General features: G+C 43.9%; 1 protein-coding gene across 2 annotated transcripts in view; it reads right to left on the reverse strand.

Annotated features, from left to right (window-relative positions):
* Positions 1-21,473, reverse strand: part of enox1 (ecto-NOX disulfide-thiol exchanger 1) — a 420,328-nt gene that overhangs the window by 334,884 nt on the left and 63,971 nt on the right. For both annotated transcript variants that reach the window (XM_072260823.1, XM_072260824.1), the window contains exons 7-9: positions 19,445-19,657; positions 8,614-8,720; positions 1,604-1,721 (exon numbers count right to left, since the gene is read on the reverse strand). In XM_072260823.1, the coding sequence (XP_072116924.1) occupies positions 1,604-1,721; positions 8,614-8,720; positions 19,445-19,657 (438 nt within the window). The remainder of the gene's footprint in view (positions 1-1,603; positions 1,722-8,613; positions 8,721-19,444; positions 19,658-21,473) is intronic.

Here is a 21,473-nt window from a genome sequence, read left to right on the forward strand (position 1 = left end):
ATTACATTTCATTGCTCATCGATTTCTCCGAATACCGTCTGCCTTTCTGGAAGTCCGTGGTGAGCGAAAGGCTTTTTAGTTTGGGTTCTGTGAAAGGAGCAGTAATTGAGTTTGAGTAAGTTTAGAGCTAATCACATAGATGCTGTGAGCAGGAAACTAATGGAACTGGAGTCACCACGGTGTTACTGCAGTCTGGAATAATCTGCTAAACCAATCCCTCAAGTATGCATTCCACACAATTCTCAGAGTCATAAAGAGCAGTAGCACAAAACAGGACCTTCAGCACGCTGAGTCTTTGCCAACCAGCAACTTCACATTATAATGCATTAGTATTATTTTTTATTTTCCCTATTTCCATACGTTATGAACTCCCCACCAATTCTGCACATGGCGCAACTTACAGTACACAATGAACCTATCAACCCTCTGGGATGTGAAAAGTAACCAGGACACTGAAGGAACCCATGCTGTCACAGGAGAAGCCAATACCGTCCCTCAGGAGTGATCTACCATTCTGTTAGAGTGCTGGGCTACCGCAATAAACCTTTGCAAAACACCATGATAATTGTCTGTGTTGGCCAGTTATAATTCACTACTCTGGATCTCTGCTGATCTGGGAGTTGTCCCTATAAATGGTGCATGTCCTTAAACACAGACAGCTGGCTGGGCAATGGAGTAAGTCAAATGTTGGTTTCTCTGAGAGCTCTGTTCCCGCTGGCCAGAAAGAGACTGACATCAGAGTTGTGCTCAATAAAACAAGGAAACAAGGGCACTGAGGATTGGACTCTGCAGAGGTGATAATGGAGCCTACCAGCAGGGACACAATGGTGAGAGGTCTGCATTTCTTTCTCAACATGGTTCCAATATTTTATGAGTTCGCAGCTGATCTGCGGCCATTTTGTAGAAGTAGGTGGCCAGCATTCCATTTGCCACTGAAATCATTTTCTAGACTTGTCTATAACCTTTTAATGACTTTAGGTAATGACTCAGGCCCCAAGTCCCTCTGGGACCTCCAACACTTCTGACTATTCACCATTAGAAAGTATTTTGTTCGATTCTTTTCAGGTCCGTTGCTAATTTTGAAATCCATTGACCTGATTTCTCCTTCTGTAAATTCTCATGCCTAAAGCACAGTATCATGACACTGTAAAGGGACAAATTCCTTTACAGAAAAATAATCCTTTTCTGGGATCTGGGAATTGCCAACAAGGCCAACATTATTGCCCTTATCCAATGTGTATTAGTTACATACATATCGAAACATACTGAAAATTACCATAAATGAATTTCGGAAAATGAATGTTAAAAGAACTGCCAATGGCATGTATTAGACAAATACCAGCAGCATTCTAAGCGATGAGGCACATTCCTTCTTAATGGCTTAACTACGGGTATTGTGTGGCCAAGGGAATTCAAGGCTCACACTGGTAACTTTGTTTATGGTCATGAGGGAAGTTCCCTGAGACCAAAATGACAATAACACAAGAAAAAAGTTTCACTTTCTGAATTACTGTTGCTGTTAGAACAATGACATTAGCTCAAACCCTTCTACTTTACTACTTTAGTTAAGTGTCATTAATAGAAGTAATTGGGAAGAGCTTACCTGATTCATCTGCTCTGGGGGTTTTAGATGGACTTTCTTCACAGTCGTCGTCAGACATTTCCATCTCTTCTTCGTGACGAATTCCCATAAGTTCTTCACTGTGTGCATTTCTGACCTCCTGTTGTTGAAGAGGGATTCATGCATGAACATCAAGCAGGCAACACATAACCTTACTTCAGAATAAACACAGATCCTCCTAGCTGGATACAATGCCGAGTGTCTGCTGTTCTTTGCTGATCGCAAACAGGGATTGGCTAACTGTTGCTAGGTGTTCTGATATCATAAGTGAGCTAGAAGTGAGGCTGGCTACATTTTTGATGTCATGATTGTTCTCAGGCTATGGATTGGTTGCATGTTGCTAAGTGCATTACATCATAAGTAACCTACAGATTGGATATGCTGTCTGTTGTTAGGTACTCAACACAACAGGTTATGTTACTGTACTTTCTCATGTAGTTTCTGTGTTGGTTACAAAGCCAGGGCATTTGTCCATTTGATGGATGAAGTCACAATCATAGCACTTTCTATGCTTGGGCAATTGAAGCACTTGACTGCTTGTCTGGACACTTGTTAAATACTGTTTGCGAATCTGCTTTCACTGTTCTCTCAGTCAGAGAATTCCAGGCACCCACTACCCAGAGAGAAACAGGTCCCCTTCAGATCTCCCGAAATCTCTTATGCATTACCCCAAATTGACTTACTGGTTTTATAGTCCTCTGATAAGAAGAAATGCTTCCTGCAGCCTACTTTATCTCAACCCCTCAATTTTATACACCGCAGTCATGCCCCCTTAACTGCCTCCACTCGGGGAAAGCAGTCTCTCTCAATAAATTAAACACTCAGCCCTACACAACCTCCTAGTGAATCCCCTCTGCATCCTTCCTGCAACATGGTAACCAGAGGTAACTCCTATAGGTGACCCACCTTCTGCAAGGTCGCAGTCACGTTGACGGTATTCTCATGAGGTTGTGGGCACAGAATTCATGACTTAGACCCACCAGAGGTACATGTCTAAGTCAGAACATTGTACAAACATGGACTGGGACCTACAGAGTGGTACAGGCAACACCAGGACTCTGTAGACTACCTTCCTTTTACTGGGAGGAAGAGGTGGCGTGTTAGGGAGGTGCTGTCGGAGTCGCCTGGGAGAGGAATTGCGGTGCACTTTGTAGATGGATCATACTGCAGCCATTGCATGTCAGTGGTGAAGAGAAGGAATGTTTATGGTGGTGGATGGAGAGTCAATCAGGCAGGCTGCTTTGTTTCACACACTTCCAGAACTGCACATATCCAGACATTGGCAAGTATTCCTTCACATTATGAATGGTGAGAAAGCCCAATGTCTAATTCAAGGAAGAATTACATTTTCTGAACATGGATCTCCAACTCCAAAATCAGATTCATCTTCTAGTTGGGAATTAACCCATCAGACTCTGATCAGCCCAGAGTCAGTGTCACGGATTCCACTAGGAGCCTGTCTCTGTCAGGGCTGAGTCATTCATATTGTTTCATATTTACATTTCCTTTTACAAAGGGACAGGCCATGTGGCTCATCATGCCTATGGTGACTCTCAGACAATCCCATTGGACCTCTCTGCAACTTTCTCATGCTCCCATCAACTCTCCCCAGGTTCTCCTCTCGCCCACCTACTCTAGGAGTGACGTAGATTTACCAACTAGTCAACCAACTAGTAGGGATTTGGGGTACATGAGGAAACTGGGACACCCCAGGGGAAATCTATGTGGATACAGGGAGAATACTGATAGCGCCAGTCAGGACTGAACAGGGGTCCCAAGAGCGGAACTGGGGTCCCTGCAGCTATGAGGCAGCTGCAGCAGACATCGTGACACCTTCACCTCAGTGCAGAATACCCGGCCTCTGACCAGCTCCTGATATCACGGGGGTCGAGCCTCAGATCGGTGCTGACCCTGAGGTGGGGCAATCAGCGGATGTCAACAGCACCGTTCTTGCTGGTGTTCAGCGACATGCTCCAGGCTTTACTCCTGGGGCACAGAATGAGGAGTTGTGCACGGGACTAAGTCCGGTGCGGTCATTGGTAAACTTTCTCAGTAAGGACCATAAAACCGACGTTTGAATGACAGGTGAAGCACTGGGCCGAATCAAGGTGACAGGTTGCAGCATATCGAAGCAACAAGACCTGATGTTTGGACAACTTGGGCATCGGGCCGGATTGAGAAGGTCAGAGTGTTGGGGCTTGAGGAAAGAGACGGGCCAGGCTCTCTGTGGACTTCAGCTCAGAAGGCCATCTTCCTGCATTTATTGTTTGTGTGATTTTTCTTCCCCACTCTGCATATTGGGTGTTTGATGGTTTTCTTCTTTTTTTAAAAAAAAAATGGGTTCTTTTGGCTTCGTGGCTGCCTGTTAGGAGACGAATCTGAAGGTTGTATAATGTGTACGTACTCTGGTAATAAATGTATCCTGAACATTGTAAGTCACTGATGACATAGCTGAAGATGGTTGGGCCAAGGACACTGTACTGAGAAACTCCTGCACTAATATCCCAGGGATTTGCAAGATCTCTAAGTTTCCCTTCAATGCCCACTCATCAGTTTTACCAAGGCTCCTTGATGCCATGCTCAGTCAAATGATGCCTTGATGTTAAAGGCAGTTATTTTCACCCTATCCCTGGAATACAGCCTGCGACATCGAGTTAATGGTCCCAACAAAACTCAGCCTGGCCATCAGTGAGCAGGTTATTGGTGAGAAAGTGGTGCTTGATGACTTTGTCAATGACATATACCGTTACTTTCCTGAGGACTACATGTTGACCCTGGTGATGATGATTGTCCATGTTGGATTTGGCTTGCTCTTTAGGCAGATGGTGTAGTTGTGCCCGGTGGATTGGTGCTGAGTGGGTATATGAATGATCTGGACTTTTTAAATGCAGAGTGAGTGGCGTTTTCCCAGCAACACCTTGTACCCCCCACCCCATAAAAGTCACAATGGTGGACTCAACCACCATTCTAACACTTAAGGAATTTTTCAAATGTTTGCTGAACTTGGTTTTAAGTTTACCTTTTTAGAAATGCAAGTTGGTTTTTACTTGGGCCACTCCAGGTGTCAGAAAGCTGGTCATCCATGGGTGGAATGGCAGCAGAGTCGTTAGCGTAATGCTTTGCAGTGCCAGGTTTTGGAAGGTCCGGGCTCAGCTCCCACTGCTGTCTGTAAGGAGTCTGTACGTTCTCCCCATAAACATGTGGGTTTCCTCCAAGTGCCTCAGCGCCCTCCCACATTCCAGGGAAGTACCGGTTAGGGTTAGTAAGTTATGGACATGCTATTTTGTCATTGGAAGTGTGGCAATGATTGTGGGCTACCCCCAGCACCATCCTTGGACTGTCTTAGCTGTTGACGCAAAGTGACACACTTCAACGTATGCTTTGATGTTTCAAAGTACATACAACCAACCATTGACCTTTAAAACTGAGATGTGAACTTACCGCAACTGGGCACCACAAACCAACCCTGAGAGAGAGAGAGGTCATTCTAATAGTGCCAGTACTACCAGGAATCTGGAGCAATGAGCTCACATTGAGTGCCAGCCTCTCTCATTACAATAATTCACTTACCTTAATTTCTCCATTAATGAGCTAGACATTCAATTAAGAACCATTAAAGATCCACAATGACACAAATGGCAGTGGGATTTTACACACCTTCTTCATCAACCTAATTAAGTGGCTCCCTTGTGGCATTTTAATGGAGGAAGATCACATGCTAAGTCTGCAAACCATCTGTGTACTGTGTATACTTACTTCTGGTCTCATCACTCTCATACTCCATTATCTCTGGATATGCAATCATACTAATTTTTTAACTGTTAAAGTTATACTGACATTCATTCATATTCACTGATCTCCTATCCAGTCCTGACTTCAGAGGTGTTTGACCAGTGCGTTGAAGAGTGACTGTGGTTTCCACAGCTTAATTAGAAAAGCAGTTGGTTTAACGTTCTATCCTGCCTCATCTCAAATTCAGCCATGCATCCCTCAAACAGAAAAATTATAACTCACCTTACGAGGCAAATTTATAACTTCAGTTGCTTAAAAGGCACTTTTCTCTGTACATAAATAACAAACCTTGACCGCACTTAAAAATGAAATTATGAACCAGTGAATTGTTTGCTTGTAGGTACAGTGACCTATAAAACTGAATTATGATTTGTTCAGTGATGTCTGTAATTATCATAATGAAAGCACAATAGCATGGACTTAACTTGGATGGACTAGAAATATGTGAAAGAGTTTATTCTATTTACACCAGCCCTTATGCTTTCAGCAGTTCAGGTTATTAGAAAAGGAGTTTGCTGGGTTGTAAGATGTCTGCTGCCGTCTAGCCTGTGCTACTGGTGAAGATCTTTTCTCTCTTTCTCTATCCCCACCCCATAATACACCATGTGAACAGGGGTTTGAGCTCGATCAGCCCGCGTCCGTGTTGAAGATCGATACATGCAAGGTATGCTGTGATGGTAAAATGGCGTGGATTGCAGTGGGAAGTAAGATTAGGCCAATAAGATTTTTGAAATTCAAGAGGCTGGATGACGGTGCAAAAGAAAGCAAGAGTGCAGGAGTTACATCCGGCAGCAGAAAAGTGCCGATTTTACTCCAGAACCCGTAAGCCAGTTTGATGGAAGTTTCCCATCTTGCTCAAACAAAAACCAATAGTACTGATAAAAACTCCCATCCAGCTCAGAACCAGTAAGATGCTTACTGAAATACTGATGGCAGCAAATTCACCTTGCCAGTAAAACTGAAACTAGATGACAAAAGGGACAGAAGAACAATTAGCTCAGGTTATTGAGGGAAAGCACTGATCAGCACAGTAAGAATAGTGAATGAATAACAAGATAATTAAGGACTTCTGTCCATTCCTAACTTTATTCTAAGCACAATGCAGGAAGATGCCCTAGTGTAAACAATCTGTGTATATACTTACATTCAATTCCATACCACAGTAACTCCTGTTGGCAGTCATTTTATTTCAACGTTAAAATTATGCAGATTTCCTTGGATTGTTGATGATGCAGATCTTTTAATAAAATTTTTTTCAGTGAATGTATAAAAGGTGTAGGAAGTAAGACTGACACTGTAGCATTATTGTTTAAACTTGCAATTGTCAAAGTTGTACTACCTAGCAAAAATCTTATTCAGCAGTTGAGGCTTAAACACAACTGCACAGACAGGGCCTAAAACTGCTATGTCAGAGGCAGATCTCTGTAATTTGAAATAGAATGGAAAAGGAAAACAGAGGTATAAAAAAAATCTGTAAAGTCAAGAGATGAAGGTTTCAAAAATCACAAACTACAGCAGCTTAGGAAGGAGCATTTTACTGAAGTGAAGGTTACATAAATAGCAAAAGATTAAAAATAAATTGTAAAACTATGGAAGCAAAGTCAAATATTGAAAATGAAAATGATCCACAGGATCTGAGACAAAGAATTAAAATAGAGAATAAGGAAACAGTAAAAGGTATTAAAGAAATATTTTACAACCATGTCTAACAAGAGTGAATACTTTAGTTAATTAAGATCAGTAAGAAATATGTACTGGTAAAAATTAATGATCTGTAAAGGCAACAAATCTTGTGCAATGAGTATCATTTGGTTCAATGAGATGGAGCATGAATTTCTTTTGATCTTCCACAATTTGCCAAATTTGAGAAATGTCTCCTTAGTTTGGAAACCTGCAATATTGCATTGTTACACTACAATGTGAAAGGAAAAAGGTAGGCTTTAACTTACTACCATCAGTCTGGGTTCTGTGGTTAGGATTGTGGGGACAAGACAGATCAAGGATTCGGACGTGTGGTTATTCAGACTTTAATACTGTACACAGTATTAAAGTCTACACAGTAGGTGGAGTATGGCTTGCTAACCTTTACTGCACAAAGAAAGAGAGCAATTGTAAGAATGAAGTTGCAGTTACAGCTCCTTTAGTATTCCTCACTTGGGTTGCCTTGCCTTGGAAAGGGTTGACTTGTCTTAGGGAGGATGCAGTAATGGTTCAGAGCCCTGTTATGTGAGGAGACTGACCAGAGCAAGCCAATACACTCTAGTGTCAAAGAATGAAAAGTGATCTTATTGAAACATCTAAAATACTTTAAGACATTTGAGATACTGTTGGATTGTCTCTCACGGCAGTGATTTACTGGAACTCTCAGTCTCACAATAGCCTCCTTCTGAATAAAGCAAAACTATAAGGCATAACAAGTTAGCCTCGCCTAGCTTAGACAATGACCAGCTCGATCTTTCCAATCCCAGCAGCCTGGATACCAGCCCCTTTTAGCCCAGCAACAATCCCCAATACACTGATAGAATGTTTTAATTTAGAAAAGATTGAAATGTGCCAGTGCTATTTCCATTAGAATAAAGGTGAGGATAAACTGAAAGAAATGTCAGAAAATGACTGGTGAGAGTTGATATAGAAGTTTAAGCAAATGCTCACACACTGAAGTGTTGGCAGTTACTTGCCTATCACTGCTTTAACAAATTTCACGTCACATGCCAGTGATAATAAACCTCATTCTGATTCTGAACTTCGTGAAAGGAATATTGAAATGTGACTCTTCATTATTTTCCTTCCAATTGGGGGGGGGGGGGAGGGGTGAAATGGGGCAAACAGTAGGATGAAAATACGAGTTTACCTTCGCTCCGGTCTGACATCAAACGTGTCTGTTAATTCCTTTAAGAGAACACAATCAGCTCTTGACTGAAATAAAGTTCATAGCCAAAATAACAAGACAATGTAGCAGCAATCGACCACAGCTCATCAGCCTAAATGGTGTGCGGCTGTTACGGATGGAATGTGTCCATTTGCCTGCAGGGATTCCAATGACAATGCACAACATGAATCAGCAGCATACTCTAAAAATGTCAATACTTCTGAGTGGTACTAATGTGTTGAATACTAACAGCAAGCTATAATACTCAGCTAAGCAAATATCATCTTAGAAGTGAATGGTACTGATAGAAATAGAAGATTAGTGCACCAACCTCAGCTTGCTTTCGCCATATATCAATGTTCTTGCGTTGAGCTTTGGAGAAATGGTCCCATGCCTTTTGCTTCGAAGCAGCCTTGAAAACGGCCACAATCTGCTCAACTTTGGTAAACAAGGAAGTCAAACAAAACAACCAGTTTACGATTTGATCAGAAACGCGGGTCAAAGCAGAGACACACTGGGGCTAAAGTGATGATGCTTCTAGACATCTTTATAGGCATCAGGTCACCCTCCAGCCAAGTGCTCTGTCACAGAGAATGTGCCAGAGGTTACAAGCAAGATGACATGGTGCCTTTAAACTTGCCAATTAATGTCTCTGTAATACTTACAGTGTGCCAACTGCAGATGTACTCTCCTCAAGCCTCAGTGTCTCCACCAAATTTCTACACTTTCTGTAATTATAGCATGGTTCTTGCATCCTACCATGGTGCAGCTACTAGAACCACCGCCTCATTGCTCCAAGGAGCCGGTTTGATCGTAACCTTCGGCATGGAGTTTATACCTTCTCCTCAGGCTGTGTGGCTTTCCCCTGGGAGCTCCAGTTTCCTGCCACATCCCAAAGGTGTGTGGGCTGGCAAGTTAATCAGCCTCTGGAGAACGGCCCTAGTGTGTGAGTGAGCGGCAGAATCCTGGAAAGCTGATGGGAATGTGGGGAGAATAAAATGGGATCAGAGTAAGGTTTTTTTTTGTTTATTCAAGGGGTGAGAGCTTCGGAGGCTGAGCCAGCTTCTAAATGCTGATCCCTAATTGACCTTGAGAAGGTGGAGGTGAACCACTGTAATCCTTGAGCTCTGGGTATATCTGCAATGCTGTCAGGAGGGAGCTCAGGATTTTGAACCAGTAACAGTGAACGAATGGCAAAATACTCAGAATGGTGTCTGGTTTGGAAGGCTACTTCCAGATAGTGGTGTTCCCATGCTTTTGCTGGCCTTGTCCTCCTCACTGGTAAGGGTTGTGGGTTTGGAAGCTGTGGTCTAAGGACCCTAAAGATTGTGGTGAGGACTGTACATCTCTGTTAGCTGGCCGGAGGCACAGTGTACTCCCAAATTTCCAACTGGTTACCAACCAATATCTGCTCGATGGCAAGGGTTGATGCTCATTTAGCTTTTGGGGCTAAACTTCTCAAAAAAAAAGTCTGGGAAGGGACTGAGAGAGATTAGGAGATGGTGTCTTCTTCAGGGAGAGGCAGTCCTTTTTTTTTAATATATATTTTCCTGGCTGCAGAAGGGCTGGCATCCAACAGTTCTGGACTACAGTCTCGGAGGCCAGTAGACCACGAGAGGCTTCATAACCCCTGACAATCCAAGTGCTGGGCTTGTCTCTTTCTTCCCTGTCAAGCAAACATGCATCTTCACCCTTCAGTCTAAGCTAAAACTTCATAGTATGAGCCACATTCCCCTAGTTCTGTCAATTTGAAACTGTCCCTGCCAACTCTCAGTGTTGGTAGGAAAGGCAAATATAACTACGTAACTAATGACCTGGGTGAAATTGCAGATGGGGTTAATGTCGGTGCAGTGGACCCATTTTATTTCAATGCAGGCCTCTTTATCCCAGAACACAAGATTGCACTTTTTGTGATACATACATAAACCAACACCCAGGAGTGAGAACTAAATAAGCAGTAAAACCCTGAATCACTGGTCATCGTGGACATTACATCTTCTTCCCCAGGAACGGACATGAATCCTGATCCACAACTCAGTCATCCCCTACCCAGCCAAATCCAATCGCAGGCAGCGTGTCAACTGGAAATAATGCCACATAGTGTCTAAGGAATTTGGAAAAGATAAGTGAAATGGAATCGCTTTGACTTATTAATGATGTGAAGTTCCTTGGTGTACAATATAACTCAGAAAACTGGACTAGGTCACTTGAGCGATCTGATCAATCGTAACATTAAGGTTCACATGATGCTCTTCCCATTCAAACCAGCCTATCCATCTCACCACATCAGCCAAGCCTTCTATGTGTTAATCCAACTTCCCCACAAACCACATGCTATTCACCTTAAACCCCTTGTGGCAGCTTCCGATTACTAACTAATGGAGGCTCTTCATGAATGTTCTATCGGATAAATCCATACGTATATAATATTTATGGATTTTAGCATCAGTCTTGGTCAATACCTTGCTAAATGTCTGATATCTGATTGATCTATCATATTAATTTCCCTTACTACTTTAGGGTGGGTCTATTAACAAGCTACTGACCTTGGTCACACATTTTTTTTTTTTTAAGATGACTTCCCATATTTTCTCTTTTCTTATGATTCAGGCCCTTCAGCTTGTTGAGTATATGCCAGCTCTCAGAACAATCCAATTCTTCTGTAATCTGTTCTCACTCATCCAGATCCTATCACCCACCTACAAGAAAACAGGAGCAGGAGTACGACACTCAGTCTCTCCAGCTGTCCCACCATTCCGTACAGTCATGGCTGATCCGACCCAGGCCTCATCTTCTGTGCCTGTTCCCCAGAACCCTTAATTCCTTGATCGCTCAAATATTTATCCACCCTACAACTCTAGGGGCAACTTACAGCGGCCACTGACTAACAAGTGGAAGGAGACCAGACACACATGGTCACAGGGAGAATGAGCACACGACAGATAGACTGCACATGAGGTGAGAGGTCAGGATAACCAGAGAGGGCAGCAGAACCACCGACTACCCAACTCTTCCACCCTGGATAAAATTTAACCACTTATAATGAAAATAAGAAAGACTTCCACCTGGAAAAGATTGCAGAATTCTTTACAGGCAAACTGAAAAAAAAACTTTGCATTTATGAACATGTTCAAAAAAAAAGGAACTTGAAAACATTGCTTCCATTAAAGCCCAATTCCTTTTAATGTTTGAAATAAACTTTGTTCACTGGACATCCTGGCTTCTGACATCCTATTCTGTCCTAATATTTTGAAGAGCTTGCACATGAGGGCTGTATTTTAATTTCTCGACATTGTGGGTTCAGTGTGGTCTAAGAGCTCGCAGGGAACCTGGGGAGAGGTCACTGTGCCTTTTGAAGTCCAAACCATCTCATTGCCAAACTCCTTAAAGAAAAATGAGCTGAGAAGGTCAAAGAAAGCTCTGAGCTTTATCGACTGAATTGATTCTGAAGTTGGGAGTGCAGTAGAATGCAGTCCAGGTGATGAGTGTGGTTTTCCTGGGTTGCAATGCTGGAGACTGAAAGAGAGGAAAGATTCCAGTGGCAAACACAAAAACGTGTGTCAGGATGTGCCCAGGAGATCAGACATAACGGCTGGGTACAGTTGCCTGGGTCTGAAGCCAGTCACAATCAGACGACACTAGACCAGCAAGTATGGACCAAATCGCACACTTCACTGATGTTTTACACACAAGAGATTCTGAAGGTGCTGAAAATCGAGAGCAACACACATGAAATGCTGGAGGAACTCAGAAAGTTAGATTTTGAATTTGAATTTATTTAACTCTTACATCCATCCCACAATGTGAGGAAGTAAAACTCTTTGCGTTATGACTCGATCACAATGTACAGACATGTGAATTTCTAAGTCTACTGGCTTATAGAAAGAAGCTGTCCCATAGTTTGTTGGTTCTGGTTTTAATGCTGTGTTACCATTTGCCAGATGGAAGCAGCTGGAACAGTTTATGGTTGGGGTGACTGGTGTCCCTGATGATCTTCCAGGCCTTCTTTACACACCTACTGCTATAAGTGTCCTCAATGGAGGGAAGTTCACTTCCACAGACGTGCTAGGTTGTGTGTACCACTTTCCGCAGTGCCCAGCGATCAAGGTTGGTGCAGTTCCCGTACCAGGCAGTGATACACCCAGTCAGGATGCTCTCGATGGTGCCCCTGTAGGAGATCTTGAGGATTTGGGGGCCCATGCTGAACTTCCTCAGTCACCAGAGGTGGAAGAGACACTGTTGTGGTTTTTTTGCCACGAAGCCGGTGTGTACAGTCCAGCTGAGATCATCGGTGATGTGTATACCGAGAAACTTCCATTCCATCGTGGCTGATTCCAAGGGATTCCACTCAACCCCATTCACCTGCCTTCTCACCATATCCTTTGATGCCCTGACCGATCAGGAAACTATCAACTTCCATGTTAGATATACCCATGGATGTGGCCTCCTCCACAGTCCACGGCAGAGCATTCCACACTCTAGCTGAAAAATAAATTCCTCCTTACCCCTGTTCTAAAGGATTGTCCCTCAGTTCTGAGGCTGTGCCCTCTAGTTCTGGATACCCCCATCATAGGAAACATCCTCTCCACATCCACCCAATCTAGTCCTTTTAACATTCAGTAGGTTTCAATGAGATCCCCCTCCCCCTGCATTCTTCTAAATTCTTCCAAGGCTGTCAAACACTCCTCATTTGTCAACCCCTTCACTATCATAGTCATACTTTATTGATCCCGGGGGAAATTGGTTTTCGTTGCATTTGCACCATAAATAATTAAATAGTAATAAAACCATAAATAATTAAATAGTAATATGTAAGTTATGCCAGGAAATAAGTCCAGGACCAGCCTATTGGCTCAGGGTGTCTGACCCTCCAAGGGAGGAGTTGTAAAGTTTGATGGCCACAGGCAGGAATGACTTCCTATGATGCTCTGTGTTGCATCTTGGTGGAATGAGTCTCTGGCTGAATGTACTCCTGTGCCCAACCAGTACATTATGTAGTGGATGGGAGGCATTGTCCAAGATGGCATGCAACTTGGACAGCATCCTCTTTTCAGATACCACCGTGAGAGAGTCCAGTTCCATCCCCACAACATCACTGGCCTTACGAATGAGTTTGTTGATTCTGTTGGTGTCTGCTATCCTCAGCCTGCTGCCCCAGCACACAACAGCAAACATGATCGCACTGGCCACCACAAACTCGTAGAACATCCTCAGCATCGTCCGGCAGATGTTAAAGGACCTCAGTCTCCTCAGGAAATAGAGATAGCTCTAACCTTTCTTGTAGACAGCCTCAGTGTTCTTTGACCAGTCCAGTTTATTGTCAGTTTGTATCCCCAGGTATTTGTAATCCTCCACCATGTCCACCCTGACCCCTGGATGGAAACAGGGGTCACCAGTACCTTAGCTCTCCTCAGGTCTACCACCAGCTCCTTAGTCTTTTTCACATTAAGCTGTAGATAATTCTGCTCACACCATGTAACAAAGTTTCCTACCGTAGCCCTGTACTCCGCCCCATCTCCCTTGCTGATGCATCCAACTATGGCAGAGTCATCAGAAAACTTCTGAAGATGACAAGACTCTGTGCAGTAGTTGAAGTCCGAGGTGTAAATGGTGAAGAGAAAGGGAGACAAGACAGTCCCCTGTGGAGCCCCAGTGTTGCTGATCACTATCGGACACACCTGACTTGCTGAGTTCCTCTTACACTTTGTGTGTGTTGCTCTGATGTTTTAACATATGCATTAACTCAGTCTTTATTGTGTTACCTCAAACCCAATCCATCAGATCATGATTCAGGTACACTCACCTCCTATTTTAGGTGCAGAGGATATCCTGGGGGTTGTCTGATTATGAAGGGATATGCAAAGGTAGCACATACTAATGGTACTGAGGTGAAGATAGTTTGGAGCCTAAAGGACCCGTAAGTGAACACGCACAGCTTGTCCAAATCCAACCATGTAGACAGTATGGCCAAGGCCACCAGCAACTCTACTTCCTCAGAAGGCTAAGGAAATTTGGTATTTCTCTGTTGATCCTCAACAATGTCTATTGACGCACTTGGAAACCATCCTATCAGATTCATCATTGCTTTGTACAGCTACCGCTTTGCCCACAACACCAAGAAATAGCGGAGAGTTGTGGACATAACTCAGCCCATCGTGAAAACCAAACTCCCCGCCATGGACACTGTCTACGCTTCCCGCTGTCTCATGAAAGCAGCCAGCATAATCGAAAATCCCTCCCACTCAGTCATACTCTTTTCTTCTCCCCCCGTCTCCACTTCCATCGGGCAGAAGATGCAAAAGCTTCAAAGCACGCTCCACTAGGCTCAAAGACAGAATACATCCTACTGTTACAGTGGCATGCAAAAGTTTGGGCACCCTGGTCAAAATTTCTGTTACTGTGAATAGTTAAGTGAGTAGAAGATGAACTGATCTCCAAAAGTCATAAAGTTAAAGAGGAAACATTCTTTTTTAACATTTTAAGCAATATTAGTGTATTATTTTTGTTTCGTACATTTTTAGAGTGGAAAGAAAGGAAAGGAGCACCATGCAAAAGTTTGGGCACCCAAGAGATTTGAGCTCTCAGATAACTTTTACCAAGGTCTCAGACCTTAATTAGCTTGTTAAGGCTATGGCTTGTTCACAGTCATCATTAGGAAAGGCCAGGTGACGCAAATTTCAAAGTTTTATAAATACCCTGACTCCTCAAACCTTGTCCCAACAATCAGCAGCCATGGGCTCCCCTAAGCAGCTGCCTAGCACTCTGAAAATTAAAATAAATGATGCCCACAAAGCAGCAGAAGGCTATGAGAAGATAGCAAAGCGTTATCAGGTAGCCGTTTCCTCAGTTTGTAATGTAATTGAGAAATGGCAGTTAACAGGAATGGTGGAGGTCAAGTTGAGGTCTGGAAGACCAAGAAAACTTTCCAAAAGAACTGCTCGTAGGATTGCTAGAAAGGCAAATCAAAACCCTCGTTTGACTGCAAAAGACCTTCAGGAAGATTTAGCAGACTCTGGAGTGGTGGTGCACTGTTCTACTGTGCAGCGACACCTGCACAAATATGACCTTCATGGAAGAGTTACCAGACGAAAACCTTTCCTGCGTCCTCACCACAAAATTCAGCATCAGAAGTTTGCGAATGAACATCTAAACAAGCCTGATGCATTTTGGAAACAAGTCCTGTGGACTGATGAAGTTAAAATAGAAAAAAAATAGAACTTTTTAGCCACGTATGTTTGGAGAAAAAAGGGTGCAAAATTTCATGAAGAGAACACCTCTCCAACTGTTAAGCACGGGGGTGAATCGATCATGCTTTGGGCTTGTGTTGCAGCCAGTGGCATGGGGAACATTTCACTGGTAGAGGGAAGAATGAATTCAATTAAATACCAGCAAATTCTGGAAGCAAACATCACACTGTCTGTAAAAAAGCCTAAAATGTAAAGAGGATGGCTTCTACAATAGGATAATGATCCGAAACATACCTCAAAATCCACAATGGACTACCTCAAGAGACGCAAGCTGAAGGTTTTGCCATGGCCCTCACAGTCCCCTGACCTAAACATCATCAAGAATCTGTGGACAGACCTCAAAAGAGCAGTGCATGCAAGACGGCCCAAGAATCTCACAGAACTAGAAGCCTTTTGCAAGGAAGAATGGGCGAAAATCCCCCAAAACAAGAATTGAAAGACTCTTAGCTGGCTACAGAAAGCATTTACAAGCTGTCATACTTTCCAAAGGGGGTGTTACTAAGTACTGACCATGCAGGGTGCCCAAACTTTTGCTTCAGGCCCTTTTCCTTTTTTTATTATTTTGAAATTGTAAAAGATGGAAATAAAAAAAAATCTTGCTTAAAATATTAAAGAAATGTGTCATCTTTAACTTCATGCCTTTTGGAAATCAGGTCATCTTTTACTCGCTTAGCTATTCACAGTAACAGATATTTTGACCAGGGTGCCCAAACTTTTGCATGCCACTGTATAAGACTCTTGAACACACCGGCATGTATGTAATGTATGTAAAAATGCATACATACACACAAATGGTGATGTCAGGCCCCAAACCAGATAGTTCCCCTACCAAAAATATCTGCGACCGAGCTCTTGGAATTTGAGGATGATGCTGGCATTGACAGCCAGGAATAAAACATGGCCAGCAAATCCCAGAAGGTCCAAGTCCAATGGCCACAAATGTCGGCCATCAGCTGATGCAACAACAACGAAAGCCCTGAGGCATATACTGGACCAGTGTGTTGTCTGCTGGTGAACCTCCTGCCCACTCCGTAAGCTTCAGCTCCCTCCTGCTGCCTTTGAGAGCCGAGGCTGCTCCTGCTGAAGGTGTCATCAGTGTTACTGCTGCTGCAGTCCAGACTGTTGATCTGATTAGAGACAGAAAAGTCAGGGTATCCATCAAGTTCACAGAGCTGACTGTCGGCAGAACTCCCGTAGACTGGCCCCATCAAGTGGCTGTTGTTGCACTATTATTCCACTGGAAAATTCCAAAAGCCTGCAACATCCATGGGTCTGCCGTTGAAACCTAATGCGGGCATCACTGTGATGGAGTGAGTAATCTCTTCACAGGGATGAGGCTGGTTCTTTGTACGTAGCCTGCAGCTAACGTCTGAATACATGGTTGGATGCAGTTCCCTGCTTCTTGGCCACCCTTCCCAGTTTTGTCCCTTTCACCTGTCAAACCCACTCACTGCTGCTTCCTATAATCCAGCCAGAAATAGGCCCAACCCTAATCCACTGTCAACAGCCCCACCCTCCATCTGAAAACCATGCACTTTTTCCATTGGCATCACTCTAATTATTTTTAAAGGTTTTATTTCAAAACCAAATTGTAAGATTTCTCTGGCATTGATTCCTGGGTGTAGTGTGCTGCCTGAGATCTAGACACAGTGGCTACCCGAATTTCACTCTAGTGCTTCAGCCTACAGTTTCTGTTTGCATCGTAGGAATACTTACGCTCTAAATGACCTCCTTTTCTCTGGATTTCCCAATCTACCTCACCGTTGCCCTTGCACCATATTGTCTACCTGCACTGCACTTTCTCCGTAACCAATATTCTGCATTCTGTTTTCTTTATAATCAGTCAATTATTGTTTCATTCACAGTGAAAAGCATTCCATCCAGTCACATCATTCCATACATCAGTACCCTGAGGCAGAACACAGCAGAAAGCAATAATAGAATGCAGAAAATAATGCCTTAGTGACTACTTCCTCGTGGCTCTGACATCCACAGTCACAAAGCATAATCTCCAACCTCGGCCCACCGCAAATCACCTGCCAATAAAACAGATGCCATCTCCCTTCTCCTACACTCACCTCGGGAACACCTGGGCAGTAAAGGTCAGACAATTGTTTATCAACTACAGCTCCAGAATCATTCTTGACCATCACCAACCTGCTTGACCTTTGGATCCAGCTGGACCCTGGCCCGGATTATTTCCTGACTGTAATTAGTGAGGTTCAGCAGCAATACTTCTACCATGATTAACCCCAACACCAGTGTCCCACAAGGTTGCACGCTCAGTCCCCTACTCTGCTCCCAGTACACTCGTGACTGCTTGGCCAGATTCTGCTCTATCCCCATCTACGAGTTTGCAGATGGTATCACAATTGTAGGCCGGATCTCAAACAGTGTTAAGTCGAGAGTACAGGGAGGAGATTCAAGCCTAGTGACTTGACGTCATGACAACAACTTTTCCCACAGTGTCAGCCAAGCAAAGGGGGTTGTCATTGACTACAGAAAAAGAGGAGATGAACGCACTCCTGTCTGCATCAATGGTGCTGAGGTCGAGAATGAGCACTGCAAATTCCTAGGAGTGAACGTCACCAATAGTGTGAGTCAGAGTCCAGGAAAGAGATTGAAATCTTGGTGATAAGGTGTCCAACCACTTCAATGTCATGAACAAAAAAAAAAGGACACCAGTATCTCTACTTCCTCAGGAGGCTAAAGAAGTTTACTGTGTCTCCTTTGACCCTACCTATACTTCTCGCGTTATGAGGCATAGATAGAGCAGACACCCAGCACCTACTCCCCAGGGTGGCAATGGCCAATACGAGAGAAGGTGATTGGAGGAAAGAACAGAGGATGTCAGAGGTAGGCTTTTTTTTAAAAACAGAGAGCGTAGTGGATGCATGAAACACTTTGCCAGGGTGGTAGTAGAGCAGATAATTAGGGACATTTCAGAGACTCTTATGTGTGAAAGAAAAATGGGAGGGGGGTGGGGTGGGGTGGGGGCCACGTGGGAGGAAAGTGTTAGATTGAGCTTGGAGTAGGTTCAAAGGCCAACACAACATAATGGGCCAAAGGTCCTGTACTGTATTTTAGTGTAAAGCAGCCAACATAATCAAAGACACCACCCACCCTGAGTATTCTCTATTCTCCACCCTGCTATCGGGCAGAAGGTACAAAAACCTGAAAGCACATACCACCAGTCTCAAGGACAGCTCCTATCCCACTGTTATACACCATTGAACTGTCCCCTAGTATGATAAGATGGACTCTTGACCTCACAATGTACCTCGATATGATCTTGTACTTTATTACTTTTATCTGCACTTTCTCTGCAGCTGTTACAGAATTCTGCATTCTGTTATTATTTTACCTTGTTCTACCTCAGCGCACTATGTAACGATTTGATCTGTATGAACAGTGTGCGAGACTAGCTTTTCAATTTACCTTGGTACATGACACAATAATAAACTGAGTTACTAATACAGAATTACATAGAAAGTGAAGAGAGCTTACCACCTCCATGCAATTATGTATGGCATGATCTGCTTGACAAAACACAAAAAGCTTTTCACTGTATCTGAGCACATTTGACAGTAATAACCCACACCGGAAAACACTGTTCAATGCAACACCAACACGTGACACCTCTGATGGTGTGATGCACAACTCTACTGCAGATAGTGGGTGAATCAACATCTGTACCTGAGTGAACATTGGACCCAGTGCCCACAACTCCAGCATCTGCAGTTTTACTTGGTTACCTGTTCTTATCAAGTGACTTCTGACTCACGCGACCAAGTGAAAGGTTTCCTACCTGAAGATCTAGTCCTGTAAGCTGGGCCCATGTTTTAGAACTTGCAGTAGGAATACTTACCGCAGTATGTTTAACACAAGTGAGAAGGCCAAAGTGCAGATACTTACGTCCGGTCAGGATCCCAGCAAGGGCATTCTTGAACCGCTCCTTTGCGTCCTCCATTTCCTGTTCGTGGGCCGCCTTCTCGCTCATCAGTCTCCGGCTGTGGCTGTTGACCGACTGAATCATGGAATAGAAGTTGTTTGCTGAGCGCCGCGTCACCTCACCGCGCTCGAACCAGGCCAGCAGCACTGAGGTGGCTTCTGAGAACCTGCTCTCATCTGCAAAAGGAAGAAGCAGGAGTCAGCTGCACATGGAGCACCTTTGCTGAAGAGGCCAGGCTGATTCTTTAAACAAAGCAGGGTGAAGTTGGGGAATCCACCCTGCCAAGCTTCCTCAGAGCTGGAACCGTGCAAAACTACGTTACCTCAGGGGAAGATGGGCGGTTTTCTGTCATCCTATTCAGCAGTTAACCATGCCATACAACACAGGGGCGCAGCTGGTAAAGCCACTACCACAGGTTTCCAGTGGCCTGGGGGTCAATCCTGTTGTGTGTTATATAGTTGCACACTGCAGAAACAGGAACTCTGGTCCAGCTCATCCATGCCAACTATTTTTGCCATTCTACACTAATCCCATTTACCCACTCTGTGTATCCTTCTACCTCTCTAATCCCATTTACCCACTCTGTGTATCCTTCTATCTCTCTATTCCCATTTACCCACTCTGTGTATCCTTCTACCTTTCTAATCCCATTTACCCACTGTGTCTGTATCCTCCTCCCTCTCTAATCCCATTTACCCACTCTGTGTATCCTTTTACCTCTCTAATCCCATTTACCCACTGTGTCTGTATCCTCCTCCCTCTCTAATCCCATTTACCCACTCTGTGTATCCTTCTATCTCTCTAATCCCATTTACCTGTGTCTGTATCCTTCTATGCCTTGCCTCTTGAAGCATCTGTCTCATTGTCTCTGAAACATTCTACACATGATTGACTCCACCAGATTCCACCATTTTCTTTTGCAGCAAGTTCCTGAGCAATAAAATCCTTCCTCTCAGATCCCCTTTAACACCCCCCCTCACCTTAAACCTCTGCCCTCTTCTTCTTCCAGTGATCGTGTCAGTTTCCCCCAAGTGCCCCGCTTTCCTCCAGTGCCCAGATGGACTATTCTAACTTGCGTGCAGTGTGTAGGTGAGTGGTAGAATTTGGGGAAGGTGGGGAGAATAAAATGGGTGCTTAATAGTTAATAGTGATTGGTTGGGCCAAAGAGACCTGTGCTGTAAATCCATGACTCTCAGTGCAGCTAGCAGAGATCACCCTACTGTTAACTATGTCTCACGCCTTCTCAGCACATCATTAACAGTCTTCCTGAAAAGATTAACAGCCTATATTTCCCAATTGAGCTACACTCAGCTAATTCCCTTCACATCAGGTCCCAAAGGATCCCACAGCTCAGTGACAACCATTTCCACAGAATATCTCATTGCCTCTCTCTGTTTACCTTTGTAAACATTAGCCGGGTTTATAGAGCCAGATGTTCACTGGAGTGCCATTAATTGCCTTTGCCAGAGTTGAGTGGCTGAGGGGGCTGATATTCAATCTCTTCTCAATGCTGATTTCCACCTGCTCTCTTCCCCACCAAAGGATACTGTGCAGCCAACAAGTCTGAGCCACATCTTGAGCTTGAGAGGGTCCCACGGTAACTAACCCCTGATCACCACAACTTGGTATTGCAGCCAGCCTGGTAAGGACGGGATTCGATGCCAGCACTTCCAGGGCAGGCATGCATATTGAGGCCATTAACTAAACATGCTGAGCTGATGCAGTCATAACTGGCAGCAGATGTTTCAATGTGCAATGTGGCTGAGCTCCAGCTTATTGCGAAGTCTAGCTGATACCGCCAGCACCTATACAGAGGAAATTTGCTCCAGAATGCTGTGCCAGATTAGCGTTATTTAGGTCAATACCTACAATCTCAAGTTTAGATACTTCTGCTGTGTTTGAACTATCAACTAGGCAGCATAGGTTTATGTTTCTAAAACTAGAGAGCATAGGTTTATGTTTTTAAAACTAGAGAGCATAGGTTTATGGGAA

The sequence above is a fragment of the Mobula birostris genome, chromosome 6, assembly GCF_030028105.1.
Source record: "Mobula birostris isolate sMobBir1 chromosome 6, sMobBir1.hap1, whole genome shotgun sequence".
NCBI classification, from domain to species: domain Eukaryota; kingdom Metazoa; phylum Chordata; class Chondrichthyes; order Myliobatiformes; family Myliobatidae; genus Mobula; species Mobula birostris.